The sequence below is a fragment of the Anopheles cruzii genome, chromosome 3, assembly GCF_943734635.1.
Source record: "Anopheles cruzii chromosome 3, idAnoCruzAS_RS32_06, whole genome shotgun sequence".
NCBI classification, from domain to species: Eukaryota; Metazoa; Arthropoda; class Insecta; order Diptera; family Culicidae; genus Anopheles; species Anopheles cruzii.
In genome coordinates this window covers 26,005,303-26,023,631 of record NC_069145.1, presented here as the reverse complement: position 1 = coordinate 26,023,631, position 18,329 = coordinate 26,005,303, and the positions used below count along the sequence as shown (strand labels likewise).

Here is an 18,329-nt window from a genome sequence, read left to right as displayed (position 1 = left end):
CACGTATGGTGATCACAAAAAATCCTCAAATTTCGAATGAATGATCGATGGAGTTCGACAGACGATTCTTTGGCGCCCTGCCCTGCTTCATTGTCCCTTAGCTCAAAGAACACAATTGTTTAACCAGCACCCCAGTGGCACCCCAATTAGTAGTAAGGCCTCGGAAGGCGCCTCGGGGAACCAACAAGCGGCCGACAATCTGCAGAAAACTGAGCCGCTCGGGGTGAGCAAAAAAGCCAAAGCAAACCACAAAACCTTTCACCTTATAAGGTATCGCCGCCGTGAAGCCACCAGCCCGCACTATATAATAACAGCATAATTCAGAGCGGGATCGGGCACACACTAACATGCGCACGCCAGCCCGCCGGCAAACACGTGTCGGCCGTGCCAACAATAAGCATTAGGCGAGCGGCGAACGGCAAATCGTGCCCACTAACGTGCGCTCATCGCCAGTAGCCGCCCGGTGGCCGCCGAAAGCATAATGCAAAGTCAGCTCCGGTTCCACTTGCTCGGACCTCCATCGCGGCCTCCAGCGTGGCACTAATTTGCGTACGCCGTGGTATGCTTGGGACGCTCGGAGCATACACTTTATGCAACATTCTAGCAATTCGCCGTGTGCCATATTCTGGCCGCCGCCGTCGTGGTTCTCGAGCCGCGCCACAAAGGGCCCAATGTCGCGGGGGACGCGTTTAGATTCATAGCACATGCACATGGAGGGTCGCCTCACGGAGCTCGTTACCGAGAGGCCACTGCCCGAGAATTAATAGACCGCACGAGGGACGTCGCGTTCTGTGCCCGGCGCACGTTGAATGCTTATGATTCGCTCGCGGAAAATGCTGCCACATTTCTGTGCAGATTAATTACACAGCGACTGAGAGCTGATGACATGTTCGGCTGGGACGCCAAGAATTTAGCCACCATCTCCGTGGGGTGAACCTCTGCCCAAACGGGTTAACGGAGTTGAGTTGAAGCTCCTCCTTAACCTCCTTAAAAGTCGCTTTTTTGAACGAGACCTATTGACCGCGCGAGTGTTTACGATCGCCAATTTCTGTCAAAAGCCCTTAGCCACCGAAACCCAGCCCCATTAATGGAGCCACGCAAGGCACGGTCCGGTTAAAATTTACACCACTTTTGCGCGAAGCAAAATGGAATAACGTTGGAAATATTTAAATGAGAACACCCAGCCGACCCAGCAGCGCTCCTGTGCTCCGGACCGGTGCTGCTTCTGCGGGGCGAACTCAGGCATCTGCTCCCCCCACCGATCGAGTACCCCTACAAGAGCGTTCGCCCGACAGCTCTTAAGGATTCCATTACCGGCCCCGTACAGCACACACGCCAGCGTAAACTGGCCTCATCTGTCTCACGCCGCCGCAAATGGAACCACAACGCTCCACCAACGAACTAGTCGAGGCGAACCGCGAGAAACGTTAAACTGTAACTGTTTTTCGTTTAATGGCCCGTGAAAAGCCCTACCCCGTGTCTCGCGCGCGGCGGCGGCGTAAGAAAGATGTTAAATCAAGCGCAACGAAATGGCAACCGAAATGCGTCAACAAAATAAATATTATCGAAAAAGCGATCCTCTCGGAGCCCGAGTGCCAAGCGCCAAGGCACGTCGTGTAGCTTACCATCCAATAAATAAATCTTTGGAAATCGCTTTTCACGACCGACCGAGCGACAGCGTCAGCGATTGCCTTCGTTCTCGAAATGTCACAGCCGCGCGAGGGCGCGCACCGTGAAAGCCGAGACGGGCGCGCGCGCGGCCAGGGATCAGCCCGCCGGAACGAAACCGGAACGAATCGGAACGAATTTTACATGTCGTTGTGGCATCAAACGAACGGCAGCGAACGCAAGCGCAAAAGGCCGGGCAGTGAGAACCAACCCATTTGCCCCGCAGCGGACGGCTACAAACCGAAGTGATTGATAAGCGGCAGTGTCCTGGATGGTTCACCAACCTGCACGCTCTGTAGGTTTCGGAATTAAAATAACAAAACTGAGTGACCCATTCCGGGGACCCCCGAAGCTCCACACGAATGGAACGGTTCCCGCTCTCCCGATGCTGACCCTGGAGTTGCGAATATAAATCAACGTCACTTTCGTTTACTACATTTTGCAGTTGTTTTCTCAATGCTCTAGACCCGGTGATCTACGGAGAACACACGGAGTGCGCAGAAAATAATCACTTCGCGTACGGGGCTGAAGGCTACTACTTCCACTGCCTTCGGGTGGCCTCGGACCGGACCGCGGTGGATAAGGATAAGTCAAGAACCAAGGAATGCATAAGCCGGCACCAGAGATGTGGAATTTGGCCATGCCGAGGCAAGCGCGACAGCATCTCCATCGTAAATAAGGTGTCCCCACCAGGCCGCAGTCCTGCGGCTGCTGCCGGTCTTACACACGTGAGCATCGGATTAATAAATTTCGCCAAATCTCACAATTTACGGGCTGACAAGTGACCAAACTGGACGAACGAAGCAGCTGTCACAGCGGCCTAAAACTTCGGGGTTCGTCGCTTGCAACGAATTCTTTCGTTCGAACGTTCGTTTCCGTCCTTCGGGGCCATTTAACGGTCGGTGACGAATGTTTGGGATCGAATTAAAAGTACAATCCAGTCGAGTGAGAGTAGTACACACACACACCACACACACACCACACAAAGCCACCGGAAATTTGATTAACGAACGAAAGAGCGCCCGATGAAAAACGACCCAATATATCGCCGTGGTCTGCGATCGGGTGGGCCGAAAAATCTGCAAATTTATCCCCATCATAAATTGCTCTCTTCTCACAATCAACATTTTTTCGGGCGATCATAAATAACGACCAATCTTTGGGGCAACGCTCTGGACCCCACACACGCTGTATTGGGCGCGCGAGACGATTTTGTGATTATCTTATCGCGGGCTGTAGTGTATTATTATTTCATTTAGCCTTAGGCGGATGATCGCTCGTTGGAAGGCACACAAATGGAACATTGTTAAAAGAATCCGCCGCCATTTTGTGTACCCAACAGACCCATAAAACATCCTATTAATGGTGCTCGAAATGAAACGTCAGTTTAATTTTCTTTACCAGCAGCAGTTGTCGGCAGCAAATGTCGAAGCATCGTTAGCATCCGGCCATTGGCCATCAAAGTATCTTCTTCTCGGTGGGGAAAACAAAAACCCAAACGCTCCTTCAAACGGTGAGCACACAAAAAACCCCAAACACCGTCCTTGCCGCAGACGCTAATTGCTTATGTTGCACGGCAAAAGCGGTGTACTTGGGCCGACTTTATTTCCACTCCCGAGACCTCCGAGACTCATTACGGCGGGCGGGAGGGGACTCGCAAAAAAGGATCCTCGACACTAGTTGGCTACCGTTTTTCGCCGGTCGGGCGGCCCACCCAACGAACCCGGCGTACGTCATACAGCGCGCACTCACGTTGGTTGATTTTAACGGCAGGCAAATTAAAACTTTATACGTATATGATCGTAAAACCCCTCGGAGCGTCGTTGGCGGTTGGAAGCTGGGCCCAGGAACGGTAACGGCCATGTTTCGCACCGTGCACCCATCGCGCGCACGCACGCACGCCGAGGTCGCTCTCCGCTGCGCTCCGACACTTGCTCCGAAGGGTCAGGGCATTGCCGACTTGTACTGAGCGCGCGCGATTGCGCAAAAGTAAATGCAACCAATAAAAGTCCGGCGCGTCCCCATGCTCGCCCAGGATACACCAGGTCCGCACTGCGCCACGCCACGCACGGTCTTATCTCGCCATCATCGAGCATCGAGGAAATAAAACGCGAAATTAATTTTCGCCTCGCGTTCGCCGCCGTGTCCTCGGTGCTCCTCGGGCGGACAGTGCGCGGCAGCGCAATAAAATGGTACCGAAAACGAAACCGAGCTCCGTCGCCGGCACCGTGCTCCGTTGCCGCCGCCGACACCGATTCCGATCGTAATTAACCGATACTAAATCCAGGGGCCAACCCTGGGGGGGTGCCGGGCCGAGTGTGCGGGGTGGATCGAATATCGCGCGGCCCGGCCGCGGCTCGAAAAGTTCATCAGTCACCCGTGCGCGGACGACGACAGATCCCGGGACCCAGTTTATGCAACGCGAATGCCACAAGGTCAGTGACGACCTAATTACGGGACCGGGGCGACGACGACGAAGACGACGATGGACGGGGGACGTTTTGATTGGCAAGGAAAAGAGCTTCAAAGCCACTCGCCGCAGATTCGGTTCGCGGCGCACATTTATATATCCCGTCGTCCGGAGGCTGGCTGGCGGCACATAAACCGGGGCCAGAATCCGCGCGGAAGAAGTAGAAACCGCTGGATCCGCGTCCACATCCTGTGGCGACCCCCATTTTCTCCCCGGCGTCGGGTGGCAGGTGGAAGAACGGTTCCCCTTTTTGACAAGTTGATCGAGAGGTGTTAAAAGGACCAACCGAAAGTGAGGCAATAAAGATATCGCTTCGTTTTAATCGCCCGCCCGGCGAGCATTCACTTTTTTCACTCGGCCCCGGTACCCGGTGCTCTGCGCGTTGAAGTGTCAAACTCCGATAGTGCATCTCGCGGTCAGAGCAACACTGGCAGGGCGAACTAGGACACCGGCACTGATGCGATGGGATGTTGATAGGGAAGAAGGTGTTGCTGGGAGTGAAATCGTTTCTCGGTTTGTGAGGTAACCCCGAGACACTTCGCCGTCGACGTCGCGGCTGCATCATGCGAAGGTCAACTCACGTCACACAAGGATCGCGGCCGATGTCTGCTGGCCGAAAAGATGTCGAATTGTGGTCTAAATGATTAAACAATTGGGATTCTAATGATCCATATGAACAACTAATCTTTTCAAAAATATTATAAATTTGGAACAAGGATTCATTTTTGGAACTTCATTGATAAGCCCTGGCTCTACGCGTAGGTTCTAATGTGTATTAGCAGGGTGTTGAAAGAAGTAGTTTATTATGAGTTGCTACCGTATGGCCGCACACTAAATTTAGATCTCTACTGTCAACAACAGAACCGTTGAAACTAGCGAAAGCGAAGATATCTGGAGAAGATTATGAAAATCGATTACTAGAGTTTTTCGTCAATAAGAACCAAGAACCAACTATCAGAGAGGCATCATGAAGCTACCTTTAAAATGGCAACAAATTATACAAAAAAAAAATGCATGTTTGTAGTTAATTGGACCATCGGAAACATTTTAAATAAAGTTTTGAGTATCACGCAAAAAAACGGATTTCCTTTTCTCCAAACTTGTATGTTTTCTGCTGACACTTGCGCACAGCTTTAAGAAGGGAGACGAAGCAACAATGTCAATGTCTCATTAGGCCGTTGCGAAGTCATACTTCCTCGATCATTTGAACTTTTGAAACCCGAAGGCAGGATCCGGAGTGAAAGGGAAAACATGACTTGATTTCAAAGTGAAATCGAATCATTGCTCGAATCATGGCTCATTGCTTCATTGCTCCATTATGAAGCAAAACACGTAGAAAATCGATAGGAAAAGATAGGCTTCAAAACAAACGGTGCCTCTTTGTGAATAGAATAAAACATAAAATTGTAGAAATTCGAGAAAAGCTACATATGATTCGAATATGATCCCCAATTATTTTTTTGGGTGAACTATTCCTGGACTATTGGACTCGCTAACTACCTGAGTCCTTAATCCATCAACTCTACTCTATGAGTGCTTGATGCACTAAGCTCAAAAGGAGCAACCAACATAAAAACGAAAAACACATGCCACACAGGGTGGGGTCCAAAAGTGAAAATCATAATGGGAAGTGATTAAATCGCTTCCTGAACCCCCCCGGGGGTTGACGCCCTCCCCTCGCAACCGCACCCAGAAGAAATCGATAACTCACCGATGCTGTCGAGGTCCGGCTGCCGGCGCATCATGCCGGTGCGTGGCTGCAGCAGCGTCCCCGCCGTCGCCGCCGTGTGGCCGGTCGGCTGGGATCCTGGCGGCGCGAGCGGCCCTAACCCCTTCTCGGCTTGGCAGCAGTGCGGGCAGGCCTCGTTGCGGAACATGCACGAGTAGCAGCGCTCGTGGCCGCAGGCGTCGATCAGCTTCCTCTTCTTGCCCTTATCGAACGGCATCTGGCAGCTCGGGCAGAGGGCGCCGCCGGTCTCATTCTCCAGTATCTTGCGGATCGCGGCCAAATCTGAAAGTTTGCACAAACAACGGGCGAAAGTGTGTTCAGTTCCGTTACCAAAACAGGGATGGGCGTGGAAAAATATGGGGAAAAAGCTTAAAACGGAGAAGGATGTTGCACCAATTTCTTGCCCTGGTCCCTCCCGAGGTGGCGAACCCCGAACATGGGACGCTAATGTCCCCCAGCAGAAAGGGAAAGGGTCGATCGGCCAGTGCGGGAGCGCCGAGGGTCAATAAATTAATGATATTTAGCCTGCCACCCACCGAACCACCGACGCGCGAGGGAGGAATTCTTCCGGAGGGCTTGCACCATAAATGCCGGACTTTAGCTGCCAAGACCTCCCAGGCACTCACTCCTCCAAAAAAGGGACGAAACCTTCTCGGAGGGATTTACCCCCTCGCCATACTGTTCCCCGCTGCTTTCCGGTGCAAGGTAAAAGTAAGGATCCTCGACGTGGCTCGGGCGCGCGAATAAGTCGATCACCCAGAGGGGGTGACCAAGCGAAGGGGGGGATCAATCTCGCGACCCAACCTCGCCGGGCCGACCAGGCTGGGTTCGAACAATCGATTTTTCAAATCGGCAAACATTCATACCCGGGGCGGAAGCGCACCCGGCGCCCTTTCGCGGTTCCAACTCCGCCCCTCGCCGCAGCACAACCTGCCGCGGAACACCTGCCGCCGCGTGTGTGTGTGTGTGTGCGCGCGCGGGAAACTCAGCGGGAAGCCGTGGCCGTGGCCGAGCCGGATAGAGGCCCCCCAGATTTGACACGAAGTCCGACATCCTGAACTTTTCCCCTGATCCCCACGGCGCGAGGCTGATATTTGAACACGGTGCCCCACCTCGCTGGCCCCTCGGGGAGAAGCGTTGGGGGGGCCCGAATTTTGCCAACAACAAACGCGGCCACCAATTTCCCCCCCAAATTGCCTTCTCGCTTCCCGTTGGGTTGTCGGTGCTCGTCCGTTGAGTCATAAATCATCGACCATCGAGTCCGCCTTCCCTCGGGGCCTCGGGAAGGCGGAGATTCGCCGGACGAGATTTACCGGCCACGAGGGTCTCACCGGGCCTCTCGGGTCCGGCCGGTGCACGATTTCTTCCGCGAATGTTTTGTCAGTTTTGAATGTAAACAACTTTCGTGTCGGAGGCCGCCGTCGCCGCCGCGCGGACCTCTGGAGATCGATCGATCGTCGACGGACCCCGCACCCCTAAAAGTGGGTCACAGTCCGCCCCGGCCCGAGGACGAGGGCTTCCACTTGACCGCATCGCATCCGTTACCAGATCGCCCTCGGCTCGGTTGACCTTTTCCTTTGAGGGGAGAGTCCACCAGGTTCGGACCCCGGCGAGAGTGCACACACACACACAGGGAGACAGGACACAATGTGAGCGAATTTGTGGACGTCAAAGAGGTCCCCCGGAGGGCGCCAGTTTGCGACAAGTTGCGGTCCAGATCACGGACTGAGTGTCGCGCTAACTGGGACTGGCATCGAAACAGGGTGGGGAGTGCTTCTAGAGGGGGGTCCTAGGGTCCTGGATTGCTGCACGAACATGCGCTGCGGCAGCACTGGGAATTAGATTTCAATTAGCGGGAGATTAATTTCGGTCACGTTCGCCGTATGACCGGCAGGCGGCGTCTGGCGACCCCGCGCGAAGGGCGACCCCCTTCCGCATACGGCCACTTGCCACCAGCCCCCGACAACCCAGGCGGGATACCAGCGGGATACCAGGTGCCGTGCGGTTGGGCACGGCACGATAATGTGGCGATATCTATGCGCGGACACGCGATCACGTTGCAGCGATCCGCCATAATTCTCTCTCTCTCTCTCTCGCTTTTAGAACGTGCAAATGCAATATGGACCGTAGCACTGTCGAGGATCGAGTTATTGGCGAGAGTGGTCCGTGATCCTGGCCGCTGACCCTTCCCTTGGTTTCGGTGAAAGAACTTTCCTAATCCGGTTCCTAAGCTCGACTCGGACGAAAGTCGCAGCACTGAAGAAGTTAATTCGATTGTAGCCCTCCAGGATACTGGCATGCCCTCCCCCGGTGGGGTGTGCCACATTCGCCGTGGAATCCACGACGGGAACGCCTGTCATCGCCATCGCGGGACTTCGCCAGCCAACGCCAGTACCGCAAAGGACGCGGCCTGAGAACACGACATTTAACGGTGAACGCGCGCGCTGTCTGTCGCGGCGGCGTGGCGGTGTGGAGTCGAGGCGGAGTTGTAAATTCGGATTGACAGTCGGTCCGTCGCCGGCCGCCAGCACGCGGCCCCACCGGCCGCGGACCCGTTCCGAATCATCACGGAATGAAGATTTATGTTGTGTGTGCCGTTTTATTTCTCTATCTTCGGCTGGCCAACGCGTCTTGTGTGCTGCTCCTTATTAACATTTCGCCCGCATAGTGCGCAAACCCTTCCCCCAAAAAACACTAGACACCCCCCTTCCCGTCCCCATAGTGTGATCCGTGGGATCCCCGAGGGCCCCCAATAAAGCATATGGGGAGCAGTTTGTTTGACTTTCTACATAATTTATGATCGCCAATCGATAAGATCGAAATAATAAATTGGCACCAAAGCGCGCGCGCGCACGCTTGTGTGTGTGCCGTCTGCCCGGAGCGCCCACCGAAATCCTTTCACCCTAACGATGCCGGGTTTTGCGCGGTCGGTTCACTTTTTTCGCTTGCCCGCGATTTGGCTAATTTGATTAGGCGGCGGTGAAAGTCGCGTAGCGTCGGGATCTAACGGGCGGCGGCGGCGGCGTCGGCCACATGCCCCGGCCTGCCTCGGGCACGATTAATCACCGCGTGCAAAATAAAACAACGGGAGAAAACTCGAGGCCCAACTGGAGGAGAGGATCATTGCTGTTCGATCACCCAATTAATTATGTTCCCCGACCCGGCGGCGGCGACAGCGACGGGGATGGCGCACTAACGGCTTCCGTACCGTCCCGACAGCATAAAACGGCCGAGTCGCGATGGTGAAAATTGGATTACCCTCGCGGGACCATAAACGCGGGGTGGCCAAAAAGCGCCACCCTGGAGCCTGTCTCCCAGGGCCCGTTTTTTGGGGGCCTCGCTTTATGGCAGTATGTTTGTTTTGGGGCTCCTCCCGACCACCCCTTCGCTAATCCGGGCCCTCTCCGGGTGGACGTGGGAACGCCACCACCTCGTTTATCCGGCGGGACCTTCACCTTGCCGCGGCGAAAGCACGGAGGGCGCCCGGGGCTTCGTTGAATGATGCCTATCAATTCATTCTGATCGATATCTTCCAACAAGCCTCGGCAGGGGAGAGACCCGGGGGTCGGACGGGGGTTTTTATCGCCATTTTCACCATCATTAGCCATGGGTTAGGTTTTATTTTTTAATTCCGCCCGATCGGGGCCCACCGATACCGCGAGAAGCACCGTTAGAGATCAGTCCGGTGATAGGTGAGCTGAGTCCGCCGGGGGGAAGGAAGTGTAAAAAATTGGCCGATCCAACTTAACGTTAGTCTACGATTTTACACCCTCTGGCCCGCCACACTTGAAGGGTGTGTTGTAAAATTAGTGCCAAAGTTTAGGTGATTTATCTCATCCAACACAAACAAGACGGAGATTTTGTACGAAGAGTTTTGGACGAATGGGCGAAAGGATTAAATTAATTGAATTAATTAAAGGAAACGATTGGGGATCAAGCATTTCATTAATACATTTATTTATCTTCCGTCCGTTCCGTTTGACCCCATTGGCCTGCATGGAATGGATACCACCGAAACAATGGGCTTAAATTTCGAACAATTGTGCAGCTCAAACTGTGTTTCTTATCCCTCTTAGACATTGACATTGAGCAATCTAATTGGAAAACAAATTCAAGTACAAACCTTAGCCTTTGAAATCATGTATTTATGTTTCAACAAAGTCACCGCTAAGCTTTTAGAGTTTAGTATCAGTGCGTAACGTGTTATAAATTTCGTCATTCAGTCACTAAAGAATTACAAAGTTGTGTGCTTTATTACATTGTTTGAAAATAAATAATCCTTACGCTAACTGAAGTCGAGTCAAGTGACTTCAACGAGTCAAGTAACAGTTCGGGATTTCAGCGTTCCAGCCGAGTCCTTCTAGTCTAGCACACCTCGTGAATGTTCAGTGATTTAATTCGAAGCGTCCAAACAGGAGGCGTGGGGTCTTATAAAGCGATCTTTAGCCACCGAGGGTCAAAACTCGGTACGCGTGAGACTTTGTTGGTTATATCGTCCAGATGCGTCTTTGACCTCCACTCAAAATCTAGCGGAAAGCCCGGACCACAGATGACATAGGCACGAGGATCACCTTGAAACGGTTTATGTTTTGCACGGCAGAATAAATTGTTGACTTGAAATTTTAAACAAAGGTTCCCTCGCATCCGACGCGACGTGTGTTAAGCAGTTTCCGACTATTTCCTGATTATTATTTTTAATTTCTAAATCGCATACATAAAACATGGCAACATTGGTTGTATGCTACCATTTGTCTCTCGTTAATGTGCGCCCCTCAACGTGCGCCTCGTGGATCGCAATAAAACACAAATTGCGACAGAAAAAGAGCCGAACAAAGTGGGCAACATACCCAAACCGCGAGCAGCAGCGCCGCGGACGAAATATTTGAAGCCATTTTCACCAAATTGTTACCGTCGCGCGGTGCCCCATTAACAATTCAATCAACCGTCCCTCTGTATTTTTGTCAGTTTTGAATGTAAACAACTTTCGTGTCGGAGGCCGCCGTCGCCGCCGCGCGGACCTCTGGAGATCGATCGATCGTCGACGGACCCCGCACCCCTAAAAGTGGGTCACAGTCCGCCCCGGCCCGAGGACGAGGGCTTCCACTTGACCGCATCGCATCCGTTACCAGATCGCCCTCGGCTCGGTTGACCTTTTCCTTTGAGGGGAGAGTCCACCAGGTTCGGACCCCGGCGAGAGTGCACACACACACACAGGGAGACAGGACACAATGTGAGCGAATTTGTGGACGTCAAAGAGGTCCCCCGGAGGGCGCCAGTTTGCGACAAGTTGCGGTCCAGATCACGGACTGAGTGTCGCGCTAACTGGGACTGGCATCGAAACAGGGTGGGGAGTGCTTCTAGAGGGGGGTCCTAGGGTCCTGGATTGCTGCACGAACATGCGCTGCGGCAGCACTGGGAATTAGATTTCAATTAGCGGGAGATTAATTTCGGTCACGTTCGCCGTATGATCGGCAGGCGGCGTCTGGCGACCTCGGGCGAAGGGCGACCCCCTTCCGCATACGGCCACTTGCCACCAACCCCTGACAACCCAGGCGGGATACCAGCGGGATACCAGGTGCCGTTCGGCTGGGCACGGCACGATAATGTGGCGATATCTATGCGCGGACACGCGATCACGTTGCAGCGATCCGCCATAACTCTCTCTCTCTCTCTCTCTCGCTTTTAGAACGTGCAAATGCAATATGGACCGTAGCACTGTCGGGGATCGAGTTATTGGCGAGAGTGGTCCGTGATCCTGGCCGCTGACCCTTCCCTTGGTTTCGGTGAAAGAACTTTCCTAATCCGGTTCCTAAGCTCGGCTCGGACGAAAGTCGCAGCGCTGAAGAAGTTAATTCGATTGTAGCCCTCCAGGATCCTGGCATGCCCTCCCCCGGTGGGGTGTGCCACATTCGCCATGGAATCCACGACGGGAACGCCTGTCATCGCCATCGCGGGACTTCGCCAGCCAACGCCAGTACCGCAAAGGACGCGGCCTGAGAACACGACATTTAACGGTGAACGCGCGCGCTGTCTGTCGCGGCGTGGCGGTGTGGAGTCGAGGCGGAGTTGTAAATTCGGATTGACAGTCGGTCCGTCGCCGGCCGCCAGCACGCGGCCATACTAGCCGCGGACCCGTTCCGAATCATCACGGAATGAAGATTTATTTTGTGTGTGCCGTTTTATTTCTCTATCTCCGGCTGGCCAACGTTCCTTGTGTGCTGCTCCTTATTAACATTTCGCCCGCATAGTGCGCAAACCCTTCCCCCAAAAAACACTAGACACTCCCTCACCTCCCTCCCGTCCCCATAGTGTGGTCCGTGGGATCCCCGAGGGCCCCCAATAAAGCATATGGGGAGCAGTTTGTTTGACTTTCTACATAATTTATGATCGCCAATCGATAAGATCGAAATAATAAATTGGCACCAAAGCGCGCGCGCGCACGCTTGTGTGTGTGTGTGCCGTCTGCCCGGAGCGCCCACCGAAATCCTTTCACCCTAACGATGACGGGTTTGTGCGCGGTCGGTTCACTTTTTTCGCTTGCCCGCGATTTGGCTAATTTGATTAGGCGGCGGTGAAAGTCGCGTAGCGTCGGGATCTAACGGGCGGCGGCGGCGGCGTCGGCCACATGCTCCGGCCCGCCTCGGGCACGATTAATCACCGCGTGCAAAATAAAACAACGGGAGAAAACTCGAGGCCCAACTGGAGGAGAGGATCATTGCTGTTCGATCACCCAATTAATTATGTTCCCCGACCCGGCGGCGGCGACAGCGACGGGGATGGCGCACTAACGGCTTCCGTACCGTCCCGACAGCATAAAACGGCCGAGTCGCGATGGTGAAAATTGGATTACCCTCGCGGGACCATAAACGCGGGGTGGCCAAAAAGCGCCACCCCGGAGCCGGTCTCCTAGGGCCTGTTTTTTGGGAACCTCGCTTTATTGCAGTATGTTTGTTTTGGGGCTCCTCCCGACCACCCCTTCGCTAATCCGGGCCCTCCCCGGGTGGACGTGGGAACGCCACCACCTCGTTTCTCCGGCGGGACCTTCACCTTGCCGCGGCGAAAGCACGGAGGGCGCCCGGGGCTTCGTTGAATGATGCCTATCAATTCATTCTGATCGATATCTTCCAACAAGCTTCGGCGGGAGAGAGACCCGGGGGTCAGACGGGGGTTTTATCGCCATTTTCACCATCATTAGCCATGGGTTAGGTTTTATTTTTTAATTCCGCCCGATCGGGGCCCACCGATACCGCGAGAAGCACCGTTAGAGATCAGTGCGGTGATAGGTTAGCTGAGTCCGCCGGGGGGAAGGAAGTGTAAAAAATTGGCCGATCCAACTTAACGTTAGTCTACGATTTTACACCCTCTGGCCCGCCACACTTGAAGGGTGTGTTGTAAAATTAGTGCCAAAGTTTGGGTGATTTATCTCATCCAACACAAACAAGACGGAGACTTTGGATGTAGAGTTTCTGGAAGAATGGACGAAAGGATTAAATTAATTGAATTCATTAAAGGAAACTATTGGGGATCAAGCATTTTATTAATTCATTTATTTAATCTTCCGTCCGTTCCGTTTGACCCCATTGGCCTGCATGGAATGGATGCCACCGAAACAATGGACCTAAATTTCGAACAATTGTGTAGCTCAAATTTGTGTTTCTTATCCCTCTTAGACATTGACATTGAGCAATGTAATTGGTAAACAAATTCAAGTACAAGCCTTAGCCTTTGAAATCATGTATTTATGTTTCAACAAAGTCACCGCTAAGCATTTAGAGTTTAGTATCAGTGCGTAACGTGTTATAAATTTCGTCATTCAGTCACTAAAGAATTACAAAGTTGTGTGCATTATTACATTGTTTGAAAATAAATAATCCTTACGCTAACTGAAGTCTACCTTTCAACGAGTCAAGTGACAGTTCGGGAGTTCAGCGTTCCAACCGAGTCCTTCTAGTCTAGCAAACCTCGTGAATGTTCAGTGATTTGATTCGAAGCGTCCAAACAGGAGGCGTGGCGATCTTTAAGCACCGAGTATCAAAACCCGGTACGCGTGAGACTCTGTTGGTTATATCGTCCAGATGCGTCTCTGATCTCCACTCAAAATCTAGCGGAAAGCCCGGATCACGGATGACATAGGCACGAGGATCACCTTGAAACGGTTCATGTTTTGCACGGCAGAATAAATTGTTGACTTGAAATTTTAAACAAAGGCCCCCCGCATCCGACGCGACGTGTGTTAAGCAGTTTCCAGCTATTTCCTGATTATTATTTTTAATTTCTAAATCGCATACATAAAACATGGCAACATTGGTTGTATGCTACCATTTGTCTCTCGTTAATGTGCGCCCCTCAACGTGCGCCTCGTGGATCGCAATAAAACACAAATTGCGACAGAAAAAGAGCCGAACAAAGTGGGCAACATACCCAAACCGCGAGCAGCAGCGCCGCGGACGAAATATTTGAAGCCATTTTCACCAAATTGTTACCGTCGCGCGGTGCCCCATTAACAATTCAATCAACCGTCCCTCTGTAGCGTACAGTCGGGCAGGGGTTTGTTAGATAAAAATCTAAAATTCTAAAAAGGAGCGCCAAGACACCGCGCCACCGTTATCGCCGAACACGGCCCCGGACACACACCGATTGTCCAATTAAAATTTCTCACACATTTCATTACACCACCGTTTACGGCAATGGCGGGCCCATCGGCCGGTGGTTATGGTAGTTTCATCATCCCCATCATCTTCATCTACGTGGAATTGTTTTTCCATTTTCCTGCTTTCCCGATCGCCGCTACTGGCCGCTGGCCGAAAACGGAATGAAACCGCGAACCAGCAGAGCCATAAAACTGGGAGGCAGCCCGCCGGACAGCCGGACAAAGGAGGGAAGGTACCATCGTGCGGTTCCCTCCACTTGTCAGGGAGATTGTTCATTGTTTTATCGCCTACCCGGGCGTCGTCTTAAATCACATTTTCAACGTGGTCCCGCAGCGCGCCAAGATTACAGATGGAACCGCAAGGCGCGAGGCGCAGACGCCGAGTGAGCGATGACACGACACCAAAAAACCGGGCCATGGGGTTCCAGGAATCGACCGGGGCCGCGGTCCCCTCCAGCGGTCTGTGTTTAATTAAATTAAATAAAACCCAACGCCCGGCCGGAACGCGACAACGGCGCTGGAGACTTCGTTCGGTGGACCGGGCGACGAACGCCACAAGGCGACGATCACGACACTACCCCCGTTCGGGTTGATCGGGTTGCGTACCCTTTCTCCGGCCGCGCACCACATTCTTGGGCCGACAATTGGCAACACTTCGGGGCCGGAGGAGCGTTTGTGGACATTCACAAAATCGCTCAATTCGCGCGCTACTTTGCGACGTTAATCTTAATTCCATCAATCAACCCGCGGATTTCTGTTCCCTCATGCCTCATCCCCTCCTGGTGGTCAGCATCGTTGGGTGCCCGCCGCGTGGTGATAGTTTATGGTGTTTCCGCACCATTTCGGGAGCACAAGGCCCCCGGGCGGCGGGCCTGCTGTTATCTTCGGGTGCCGATTTGTATGTTGCTCCCCGCAAAAAACACACACAGTGGGAAGCGGAAGCAACGTGATGGACATTTTTATTGCGCCATCAGCTCGGTGGGCCGCCCGTGTCTCCGTGGGTTCCTAATAAATATTAGTTTTATTTCTCCGCCGGGATTTTCCACGCAAACATGGATCGGATCGGAAAGTGGCACCGTTTGCAATTAATCATTTCGCTCGCCCGAAACAATGTTGGCACATGCTGCTGCCTCTTATTTGAATGGGGCCGTAATCAATCACTTTCCATCAGGGATCCTTCCTATTTTTTCGTGAAGTGTGAAAAACAACCTCGCGATCATTAGTTTTCCGCCGTTCGTTTGAACTTTCCTATCGGTGTGCCAGCGCTGGCTGGCTGCTGGCGTAACAAATCGGCTGACAAACACCGTGTTTTGCTCTTGTTTTTGTGTCAAATGTCCCGGCGGTCGTGACAGCGACCGCCGGAGGACTCTGGAGGGCCGGATCTCATTAGGCGTAGTAGCGTGGCCCACCAAAGTGCCTCTCGCGTAAGGGATCGCAGCAAGGGAAAGTGAAAGCCCTTCGGGGATCGGCACACACACAGGGCCCGACGAGACGGATCTCAGCCTCAGACAGCCTCAGCCTAACGAGCCGATCCGATCGGTGCGGTAAGCGATCGGCGTGCGGTTTAATGATGGAAATAAAATAATGCAAAGCCGCACTTTGGGTCGCTGTGCGACCGAACGATGGCCACCCCTGACGACAGCCGATCACTCGTTGGCCGCTGATCAACCCCGCACCCGGGGGCCGATTGTTTGCCCAAAAACGATCGATTGCACTTTAGCCCTCGTACCCCCTGGGCAGGTAAGGTCAGTTTTCGAAGTGCAATTCACACGTCCAATTCGACGCCGCGGCAGGCCAACTCACGGTTGAGTGAGGCTCTTAACGTCTCATCTGAAATCCGCCGCCGGTCAATGTCAAGCGGTCCCCATCGTGGGGTAAAAGAAAAACACATTCCTTCCCAAAACCGAAACATCGGGGTCCCCACAACCACTTACTACGTCGAGGTGGGGGCCTCCTCTGGGTCGCCTCGGCCGCCAAGGTCTCCTTGGCCGGGTAGTGAGCGGACGGGAATCGAAATTATTATCATAATATCTGTACCGCCATCTATCATGCCGTGCCGCGCCGTGGGCACCGAGCGGTCCCACGGTTTGCGTTCGGGACGAGAGAGTAAATATCATAAACGCATACCGCGCCGCACACACAAATTTAAAACAATCAATTAACAAGGACATTCCGACGGCGGAATGTGCCCCGCGCGTCCCACCAATCCTTTCGCGTGACCTCCGGTGTTCCGATTCCGATCGCTTTCGTGAGCCGTGAGCCCACGAGAGCCTGATTGATAAAGCGCGCCCGACGAACGCGAAGGCCTGCGGGGCGAGGGGGCTTTGATGAGCGAACGGAAGGACACTCCGTGACGGTGACGAGCGAATGGCGAATATTTTAATTTATGGAAGAGTGTTTCTTTATTATTATTTTTTGTTTGTTACTGCTTCGTATGCTAAATGAACTGCTCGCTCGGGTACGAAAGACTTGGATGACGCGGTAAGCGACGAACGCGACGGTGGTTCCGTTTGTGAAGGTTGAACGGCGAGGAATTTTTATGCCGATACTACAATGTGGACCCTATTCTCACGATCTGGCACGCAAAACACACGCGCGGTGATTGGCACCGTCGGACGCCGAGTATCGTTCTGTCAGGCGGGCAACACACGATTGATTGTCGGGGTGCCAATGGCAGTAATGAAAATGAACAGCACCCCGAACGGCTTCCGTACTTCATTAACCGTACAAATTGCAACCAGCAGAGGGAAGAGCCTTGGGGAGCGCGATAAGCAGGAGCGCATCCCACGCGGTCGCCCGTAAGGTAGGCGATAAAAGTGAAACTAATTCCATGCAGTGCGCGCAAAAACCCTCGCCTCGCCGTAACTTAGAAGAAAGCATCGTCACGGTTTAGAGCAAAAAAAGCAGCAAACCCTCAACAGCAGAGCGTGTAGCTAACTAAGGTACCGGGGCTCTTGGGTACTGAAACACGGCTCGGTCCGTGGTGGAGCTGATGGAGCGCTGGTGGCCAATAAATTTTCAAGATTTATTTGACAGCGCACACAGCATAAAAACTGGCGTTGTTTCGGTTTTGGCCAATTTTTCCATCACCGATGCTTCAAACGTTCACTTTTGCCACCACAAACACGGCCCCGGCGCAGCGGGCCAACGATCTGCCGGTGTCGGTGCCGATCCCGGTACGCTTCCCGGAAAGGGTCCAAGCGAACCGAAGGGTCCCCTACCCGCGGGCGAAAGCGAGCCACTTCTTCGTTTGCGTTCGCCGTGTTTATATTTTTTCTTTTTGTAAATCAATTTCACAAACCGACGGCGGGACAGTTCAGTTTTCGTTTCCGAACCGGAACACCATAATTCACACCACAAACGGTCGGAAATTGTTAACCGAACGGCCACACGGAACCAATTTTCGTTCGATCGATACCACACCGGTACCGGGTGGCTGGCTGGGTGGCAGTTTGTCGTGCCGAGTTAACTTCATCGGCTGGCCGCAGCCTGCACTTTCGCCCGTCCCGTGCAACATGATGTTTCACTAGTTGGCCGTTTTGTGGCCGTCGAGTGATATCTACAAAACGCGACAAATATTATTTCCAAGTGCGCGAGCCCTCGCGGATTGTTCGCCAGGCAGTTGCAGTGATGCCAACATTTTAACCTTTCCAACCCTTCTCAACTACGCTGCCCCGATGCTGGCGGCTCCGTCTCGGACGGACGGCGGGAATATGTTGAAACAATGATTCGTGTTTTGTGAAGCGTGAAAATGAATTCCGATGCAGCAACATACATCCGCGGGACCGGGACCCGGGTTGGGCCGGAGAGGG

At 53.2% G+C, this 18,329-nt stretch overlaps 1 protein-coding gene across 1 annotated transcript in view; it reads right to left on the bottom strand.

Moving 5' to 3' along the window:
* Nucleotides 1-18,329, bottom strand: part of LOC128275003 (protein TANC2) — an 86,772-nt gene that overhangs the window by 17,656 nt on the left and 50,787 nt on the right. The window contains exon 2 of the mRNA XM_053013370.1: nt 5,850-6,149. Within this exon, the coding sequence (XP_052869330.1) occupies nt 5,850-6,149 (300 nt within the window). The remainder of the gene's footprint in view (nt 1-5,849; nt 6,150-18,329) is intronic.